The sequence below is a fragment of the Notechis scutatus genome, chromosome 6 (genome assembly GCF_049901735.1).
Source record: "Notechis scutatus isolate UNSWTSFEM ecotype Mainland chromosome 6, rNotScu1.2, whole genome shotgun sequence".
NCBI classification, from domain to species: Eukaryota; Metazoa; Chordata; class Lepidosauria; order Squamata; family Elapidae; genus Notechis; species Notechis scutatus.
The window spans coordinates 6,993,387-7,003,386 of NC_142014.1; the positions used below are offsets into that span (position 1 = coordinate 6,993,387).

Sequence of the window (10,000 nt, forward strand, 5' to 3'; positions counted from 1 at the left end):
GTCTGGAAGATTTTATGATACTGCTAGATACAAATTGTATAAACATAGAATTCAATATCTGTTTGACTTCTAAGGACTGAATGACATTTAAGTATAATGGTTATGCCAGATTCTTTAATTTCAAAGCCAATTGTACCATATATCACTAACAATTCAAAATATGTTTTTATCAGTCACAATGAGTTATATTGACAAGATTAGGAAGACAATAATAGAGCAAAATTGACATGTTGCTTGTAACAATGGATATAATGCTGCGTTTTAAGTAAAAATGCTTGCTATGACTGATTAGCAGCAGCTATGTATGCTCTGCAGTAAAGTCATGGTTAAAGAACTAGTATAGTAGAAAACTAGCACAATGAACAGATCAGATTAAGGCAATGTTTTAGGATGGACTTACTTGTATGTCCTAAATAAAAGAAAGCAAATAAAAGTAGGGCTTATTGGAGCATGTGTAGACAACATGTCTTTGATGCAAACTTAACTTGTGAGTCTCACTGAAGTCAGGAGTAATTTGCTAATTTCATTGGGACAAAATATCATTTACTTTGAGAACAATCCTTGCATGTTTCTGAAACACAATTATGTGTATTTTTGCTTGGAAATAATCCTTAACTATAATGCTTTGTAATACATCTATTTTAACCTAATCAGTGTAGGTGGAAACATTTATATGACTACAGGTTTGCTATTAAATTGGATCCACTAGTTTTATTACACTATAACTAGTAAGCTACTTCATGAGTCACTCTTTTGCATTAAAATTCATTAGTATATTCTGCTGAGTGTTTCACATAGTATTCTATTGCTAGGGAACAGAAATAGCCAAAACATTTTAAATGCTAGTATTTATAGTTTTGGGCAGAAACTTAATTTTACTCTGTTGATTTGAATTAAGGCTATATTGAATACTTTAGTTTTGAAAATTACATCTTTTTGTTGCCACTATTTCCCCTTTTGTAAAATGCAGCATGCATTTGGTTTACACCAGATCAAATTGTGATATGGAAATGACAAAAACTCCACAGGTTGATGCAGTTATGCATTCAAATAAAACCCTTTCCTGAATGCCTAACTCCATTGACCCAAATTTGTATGTAGATGCATACAAGAAAATATGAGAACAGTAAAAGGTAACTTAAAAGCAGCAGGCTTATATTTCAGATGGATAAGAATTGCTTGCATAGATTCTCTTCTGCATTGCAAAACAATTACAATTATAGAGAAAACTATGCGGTACTTTACTTATGGGATTCAAAATGGCTAATTGCATCTGGATGTACAACTCCATCTGTTGAAAACTGACTAGTTTGGCTGGGTGATTGTAGTGTTAAGGGCATCCTGTCAGGCATCTGCAAACACATGACCCTTTCACATATTAAGATCATGATTCCTATTATATCTATATAAGCCTCCTTAAGCAAATGGCTCTCTCTAGTTTAATTTAGCTAATATTTGTAGATTTCTGTATGCACACATATACGTTTGTATCCATATCTGTAAACAGTTATTCAGATGTAATTTCAGACTTTTAAGAATGGCAGTTTTCTTCATTTATCTTTAAAATGGATCTGCATAATACGTTAATGTCCACCAGCCAATACACAGTATAGTCAGTTATGTCTATTCTTAGGAATAGCTTCAAAATACGTTCTATGTTCAAACAAACAACAGGGGAAGCTTGTTTGATGTCTGTTATTTCATATATAGCAACATTTATATGTATAATAAAATCATAAACATCCCTGGCCTACACTAGATATCAAAATGTATCCTTTGTTGTGTCAGTTATTAATTAAATCTCTCTGTGCGTAGATTTCGCTGTACATAATAAATATTAGAGAATCTCATACTGTATTTCTAAAATATTATCAGTAAAGAGAAGTTTAGAAATGATAGTAAAAAGGAAGTAAGTCAAAACACGGATTGGAGAGAGAGAAGTTACCTGAGAATGGGCTCCAGCACAAGTCCAAAAATTTGGAAAACTAAACCTCTGGTCCCAGTGATCGACTCAGATTGGATCCAGCAATATTATCCTGAGACATTTATATCTGACTTCATTCTTAAAATCAGGGACTTTTCTAGTCCCTCTGAATTCTGGGCATTGATTGACATTGCAGTTATAATATAAAATGATTAATTATTGCTTTTATTGTAATTTGTTATGCATAAATAATATATTAAAATATGTAATAGCAACTAAAGTTTATCAAACCTACTAATAAACTATAATATATAAATGTATTATAATCATTTATAAAATGATTAATCTTTGTTGTAAAGAGGCTGCTAATGAATGGTATAAGCTACTTGGCCTGTGACTGAGAAAAATATGTCTTAATTTGTTTAGTTTTAACTTAAACTTAACCCAAACTAGACTAGAGTGCATTCGTCAATTCAAACATCTGTGAACATAAGATGCACATTATGTGACAAATTCTTTTTAAAATCTCCCATTTCAGAACCATTTTGTTTGCCTTTTAGTGGTGCTACAGAGGTTATAGTATGAGTGAACTCTGGGAAATACGAATCTTATATTTTGGCCCTTTAAATTCCAGTTTGAATGTTACCATATAACTCATTCATTTCTGTGAATATTAAACTATTATGCTTTAATCAGGAAAGAAAAAGAATATTAGTGAAGTCTTAACCTTTCAAGCAAGTTGTGGATGTCAACGTATAATGATAAAACCAGGATATACTCATTTGCCTGATCTCAAAGCATCTGTTCCTAGGCAACTGTCTTCAAGGTCTTTAAGACTGAATTGACAGGTATTCCATTTTAGGAAGTTTGCAGATTCAAAATTTAAGGGGCAGTCAATATTTACTGAATCTATAATACGGTAGTGAAGTATATATCAGATGTTATTCACCTCTGCCATGCCATTCCTATTCAGTAGCCAGTAGCTCCCCTCATTGCGTGGGGGGAGGTAATTTTAAAGCTATTGAAATTACTGTTAAGAATCCAACTTTCCCGCTAGGTCTCCTAGTGGTGTTCAGAACTTTCATTTACAATATTGTTTCTGGTTTTCAAAACAATTCTTGGCCCTTATAGGATTTAGAAACCTGAAAGGCAATAAAGCTGTGTTGGAGTAACACAAGGAGAAAAATACTTAACACTGTCCCATTTTGTAGTGACAAAACTTTTAAGGAAAACAAAGTAAACAAGTCTAAAATTTCTTCCCACCCTATCATAAAAGCAAGGAGGTCTAATTGAGCCATGTCTTTTTATCCTGCTATTTGTACAAATAAAAGATCACATCTTGATGCAAAATAAACATAAAAGCACTGTTGTGACTATAACAGGGAGTCATATACTAATTTATATAATAAGTGGTTGTGCACGCTTTATTCAAGATTATGGCTGCAAGAAATGGCATGAATTGCTGGGTGTGTTTAATGCTGGATTATAGCAATTTGAAACATGTCAAACACATGGCTAATGCCTCATGCTTCACTCATTCTTGCGTAAACCTGCATAGCCACCATCCATTATACCCTTGGTAACAACACAATTCTGCAAGTAAATATTGTTACACTAAGTAACCTTTCAATTCAAGTTGTTTAGGAAGAGAAAAATGCAATCTTGTGCAGTCAGTTTCAGTGTCACTTTAATGTTTCAAAAGGGAAGTGGTGTAGAGAATAAGTATCTGTACAATGACTTGCTGATTTAAAGGAACCTAAAGAAAATGTAAGCTTAATGGAAAGAGCAGAACATATAGCAGGGAGTAAATGTATACCTACTTAATTATAATATTTAGGTAGCATTTTGAAAATAATAATTTTTAAATTTGGTTCTTATTAAACTGAAACATCTAAATGTAATTGTCTGTCTCCCACCTTTGTATGAAATATATTTGTGGTCATTGAAAGCAAATAATTTTGGTTTGAGACTCATGCACAATTCATCTTTGGGATTTTATATCTCTTTGCAGTTTTGGTAAAATAGTAAAATAAATATATATGCTTAAGTATGAAAATATATATTTTTCCACAGTTGTGTCTTTAGAAATGATTATCTTTGGAATCATACCTTTGTGTGCATTTTGTTTATTAGTTTGTATTAGTTAAAATTCAAGACATTGCAAACCATTCTTTTTCATAATACTTTTTATGAAGTATTACAAAACAAGTAATTTGGGCTTTTTGGTTCAATAATTTGAACTTGAAAATGTCTTATAAAGATACCCCAAAATGGCATATACAAACACATAAACACTCTTGCAATTTATAAGCGATTATTTAGTTTTATTTCTGCAGGGTCAAAAACCCCACACCTTTCTACAATAACTCTGGCTTATAAGGCAATGTGAATCATTTCTCTTTGGCAGATTTTAACTATGTTATTTGGGTTATGCCATACCAAATGAGAAGTAAGTGTAGCTTATATTGAAGATTATTTTCCTTTTTTTAAAAAATCTACCTGCCACCATTTTCCAGTCAATTGGGTAGTCTTGATTTGGTCCTTGACTGTATATATTTTATAGAAAATAATTCTAGCATTCAGTAATATTTCAAAGTTAAAGTATTATATATATTTGATTAACATGGATTGTACAATACATTACTGTTTCCTTTCTAATTGTAGTGAAAGAGTCACAGACCTGCAAATATCTAATTAAATATCTAATTTAATTTGAAAAATAAAATAAAATTTGGTTGATGAAGCTGCATTTATCATGCATTTATCCTTATAATGCATATAATACTGTTTCAGAAATATAGTCAAATATTTATATTGAAGAATAATGTAAAATAAATATTTTATTTTATGAAGACATGCCCTCTTTTGGAGATGGCATGAAAAAGATAAAGTACTCAGTGAATATGTTCACAGTGATACATGCTTTGAATGTGTTTTAGCAACTAAGATGTTATAATTTTATAATTTTTCTAGAGAGAAGATCCCATAGAATTCAGTGGGGTTTGAGTATCTGTGTGTGTATAATTATAAAATAATAAGATATATTTTAAGTTGGCTACAAAAACTGAGATATTCTTTAGCAAGCTCTTATGAGTTATATGAAAATTCTGTCACTTTTTTCCTAAATATTTTAAACATGGTGCATGCAAAATTGATGCCTAATTTGAATATTTATTAGCTGCCTGCTCTCATAAAATGATATTAGTTTTTTTCTTATTGAAAAACCTGTGTTTACATGTATAAAATTCATTTTTACTTGTATAACAGTTTTGTTCTTATTGATACTGAAGAGTATTTTTTAAAGAGTATTTGTTTTTACAGCTATCTTCCTTTATGTGAACTATAATTGTCCCTGTCTATGTTGTGTGTGTAAGGGGGATGACTGTCTCCTTTGAATCCAAAATACGCATTTAATATGTAGTGTTTTTAAAATGCTTTTAAAAATGTCATTAAAAACTCCTTTATGAAAAATAAACTTGTATTACCATTTAATGAAGTTATTGATGGTGATTTGGTATTTTATTGAAGAAAGTATTGATCATATGCTGAATTGAGTTGAACAATGTGTTAGGTAAACTAGTAATTACAGTAAGCAGCTGTTTCTTTTGACTGGATTTACCCACCCATTAAAGCATCTTGTCAGAAAGTTTTATCAGAAAGTTTTGCACTCTCACATTTTCTTTCCTTGGAAATTGGTTAGTTTAATATATGCATTCTTGCATGGAGATAGATGATGCATTACATAGAATTAAGATAAATTCTAAAAATAGCAAACATTGAATTTTCTTATTACTGATGTAAAATATATTTGAAATTCTAGTTTGTAAGAATATGTTGGTTCTTTATTTACTGCAAAGATTCTATCTGATCTTGGCAGGACATCTCATCTCATTGCTATCCTGAAAGTACAGTATATTTATGCAGTGAAAATGATAAAACATTTATTACTGTAGAGGAGATAATATGCATAATTTATGCTGTTTTTAGCACAATCATTAGTGATATTCTTGATAGATTTTATTTCTAGCTTTCATATCTAATACATGCCTGGAAAATTAATTTTATATCTTTCATTTATTTGCCTGTGTTAAAATTGAGTTTTAAGTCATCTTCAAGTGAACAGTTTGATTGCTGCTCATGCATAAGCTTAATTACTTCCCAGGAAGGACAGTATTAAATGTTTTAAATGTCAGAAAAATAAATGAATATCAGCCATTTGATTAAAAAAATAGGCAATATCTGAAGTGTTTGCAGCAAGAGCTTTTACTTAAAATGCCTCCAAGGCAAAATTTTATTTATTCACACAGACAAAAAGAGTAACCCATTATACTATTTATCATTGGTTGATACCATATGATTTGTAACACCCTTACAAAATTTTAATTTTGTATGATTAGCTGTGCATCATTAAATAACAGCCATGTATAAGAAATGCTGTAAAATTCTGACAGAATCTAGATAGTGAATATTTTAAATAGGATTGTATAGTCATCTATGGTTGTTAAAGCTAGATAATAGGAAAAATGGGGCAGGATATGAAATTATGCCTTCATTTTACTGGTTTGATAGCTAGGCTTTAAAATATGATGTTCAGGAATGCTGTCTCCATGTTACATATATGGATGTTATCTCTCTGTGTATATGAATCTACAGCAACATTGCTCTGAGAAACATGGTTTCAGGAATGAGTATAATATGTCTATAAAAGCAAGGTTTGTATTGCATTGCTTGCTCCTTAAATGATTGTGCAAGAGGTTTTTCCCCTTCTAAATATGCTGTCTCTGTAATTGGCGAAGAGGGACATCTTGATAATGGAAGTGTGAAGGTGTAATGTGTGTGTTAATTGATACTTCTTAATCACTTTTAGGTATTAAGTCATGATGCAGGAATCTGCGACAGAGACAATAAGCAACAGTTCAATGAATCAAAATGGAATGAGCACTCTAAGCAGCCAATTAGATGCTGGCAGCAGAGATGGAAGATCAAGTGGTGACACGGGCACTGAAGTAAGCACAGTAGAACTGCTGCATCTGCAACAACAGCAGGTAAGTTTTTGTTTGTTTTGCATCCTGTTTATTTTCATGTCGATGGAAAGGTTTTTCCTATCCTTTTCTTCTAGTTGGATTTATTTTTTTACTTTTAAAGTATTGCAGAAAGTAGAACATTATTTTGTTGTTTATTTGTTTTGTTGTCTTCTGTTAGTCTTTAAAACAGAAAATTTATGCATGTTTTAATTGTTATGATATATATCTGCCCTGGAGTACCCTGCACACTTTATTTTAAAGAGAAGAGTATATATTTGTAGATGTTGCTTTCATATCTTTTCAAGCAAAATACCTTTCTTTCAAACTGCCAGCTTCCTTGAATGATACTGAGAAAGGTGATCCTTATCTGTCCACCAGAGGGCCACATTACTTGCTATTTTACATCTTTGTAGATTGAAATTGTTCCTAAACTCAGCTGAAGTAAAAGTGCCACAGGGATTCTTTGCAGCAAAGATGCTTTGCTATAGTTCTTGTAAATAATTTTTTTTGAAATATATATATATATATAAAGTTGAAAGGACACCTGAGCAGACTAATTGAAATACCTTTTTAGAGATGAAAGAATTGCTATACTCCTTTAGCCAGGAGACTAGGAATAAAGTAATTTCCTAAATGACTATTTGTGTGTGTGTATTTGTGGTTATGTGCGCCTATATTGCTTCCTGTGTATGTAAGTAACTAAAACTTTTAATATTTATAAAAATGAATAGGGAAATATATCCAAGTAAATGATGGTCTTTTTAGACAGGTTGAGTAAGTTACAAACAGATAATCAATAAATTAAATTTATGCTTTTTACCACGAGGAATTTAAGATACACATTTAATACTTTTTAAAATCCTTACTGCTGTTATTAAAAAGTAAAACTAGGCTATTTCTTTCTTCTAGTTATATATAAAGACCAAATATTTCAGGGTGCTAAATATCATGCCTAAACTGCTGAGCTTCTTTTGAGAATGTTAAATGTTAAAGTATTGAATATTTAACTTGTTAATAGATATATATTTTTATGGTGTACATCATGAGCAAAAAACATAACATAATGTTAAAATTGAATTTTAGTGGAAAATTTATAGAGCTTTATATTGTTCGGTTTAGGCCTTTATAATCACAAATAAATGTGGCAGTCATTATTAAACTATTCTTAATATTAATGTTGAATGAATTATACACTATTATTTGTTATGGTGATATGGAACAATTATAATAAGCTTATAACTGAAAATTTAGCAGTATCTATAAATTTTATAGCTGTGCATTGTTTCACATTCCAGTTTTCTTTCCCTTCTTAAAATTATAATTGTTTATATATTTTAACATTTATTTTATAAACATTGTCTAATCAAACTTTGACTTTTAAAACCATTTAAAAAATTGGAAATTTGCTTAGGTTATAGTCCTAAATTCTTCTCCTAATTACTTTATTAAATTTTCCTCTGAATAATATGCATGGGAGTGCTCTATTAATATTTTTAAAAGATAAGCAATCATTTATAGCAGAAACCATCCTCACAAAGTGCAATTTAACATTTCTCAGAGCATCTTAAAAACTTAAGCCTGTTTGTTTATGTAGTCATAGTTTCCAATAGTAATGTAGAAAAAAAGATAAAAATACTGTAATGTCAGACAGATTCCGAAAAGGGAAAACTTGGCAGCAATATTGTTCTTTAATTTCTAAAGTTTCAGAAGATCTCAAAATAAATAAATAGGCAAAGTAAATATGCAAGTCTCCTTAGTGAATTCAGAAAACTTTGAGGGTAGATTTATACATTATAGGCTGTAAATATTTTTGTTTACCAAAACATGATTTTGGCTTTATGTGAAAGAAAACTTGATTTCTGTGTGCTTTATATAGTTGTTGGTATATTTGCACACATGTGTGCGCATATGGACAAAATATGTACTTTTTCTCTGAGGTATTTTCACAAATATGTTTGAATTAGTGTATAATTTTGAATCTTCACTGTGTGAACCTTACACTCCTTGAAGTGTTACAGTTTCATTTACTTTCCTTTTTCTGTTGAACTTTGCCATTAGACTTTGATGTAAGCTATTGCACTTTTCAAAATTTGGTGCACAAAGAATAGGTAAACTCCAGTATTTTATGTTATTGCTTTTTTTATCAGAGCATTTAGTTGAGTTGATACAAATATCTCCATGCAATTAAACAGAAGACTAAGGTTTGTGAACAGTGGAACTCCTTTAAAGTGCTTTGGAAGACATGGCCAATCATATGGTAGTTGCAATATAATCAGAAAAATTAACAGAAATTGTTAGATTAAAGGAGATAAGCAATCTCTTGAATGATACTGTGTGAATTATTTATTTACTGTGATTGGAGTTTTGTGCTTTTTGCTTGATTGGTAGCATGAACAATTCCAGAATATTTGATTTGAAATTTGGCAATAATTTGTAATAATATGACAGTGACAAAACAGAACAATATAAGATATTTGATAACTGGATTGGGTTTCCTCACAAATTGCCAGAACATCTTTAGGAGATTAGTGTTGCACTGAATAGAACTTTTTATCCTGTGCAGATTTCAGTCAGTTTATATAGTTCTGTGAGCATATATTCTAAAGTTTTAATTATCTGTTATAATTAGATTCCTAAAATGCTATGGTTCTGGTTATTTAAACTCTATTCATAATCATTTAAAGATCTAATCTTATATGTGCTGTTAAAGAAGTAAACTTTATTGAAATTTTTCTGAGAAGATATGCATAAGATTGAACCATTAATCTATAGCCTGACACACTGAAATTGTAATTAAAAAGTAGCATTACAATGCTCAATATATGTTTATGGCATTCATGACCAAATGATGCTGTACTAGATGTGGAACCTTATTTTGGCATTAGATTTACAGAATTAATTTATGTCACTAAGGTCAAAAGAGTTATGCAAAAACATGATTACTTTACCTCGTAGTTTTGAGCTTATTCATTAAGTCAGCCTCCATAACAGCCTTCAAATTTTTTGTTACGATTTTTATGCCATTAAATTTATAACCAAGCGTAGAGATACT

At 30.4% G+C, this 10,000-nt stretch overlaps 1 protein-coding gene across 4 annotated transcripts in view; it reads left to right on the forward strand.

Annotated features, from left to right (window-relative positions):
• Positions 1 to 10,000, forward strand: part of FOXP2 (forkhead box P2) — a 658,430-nt gene that overhangs the window by 357,067 nt on the left and 291,363 nt on the right. For all 4 annotated transcript variants that reach the window (XM_087969290.1, XM_087969289.1, XM_087969291.1 and 1 more), the window contains one exon: positions 6,792 to 6,969. In XM_087969290.1, the coding sequence (XP_087825416.1) occupies positions 6,802 to 6,969 (168 nt within the window). In that variant the 5' untranslated portion in view covers positions 6,792 to 6,801. The remainder of the gene's footprint in view (positions 1 to 6,791; positions 6,970 to 10,000) is intronic.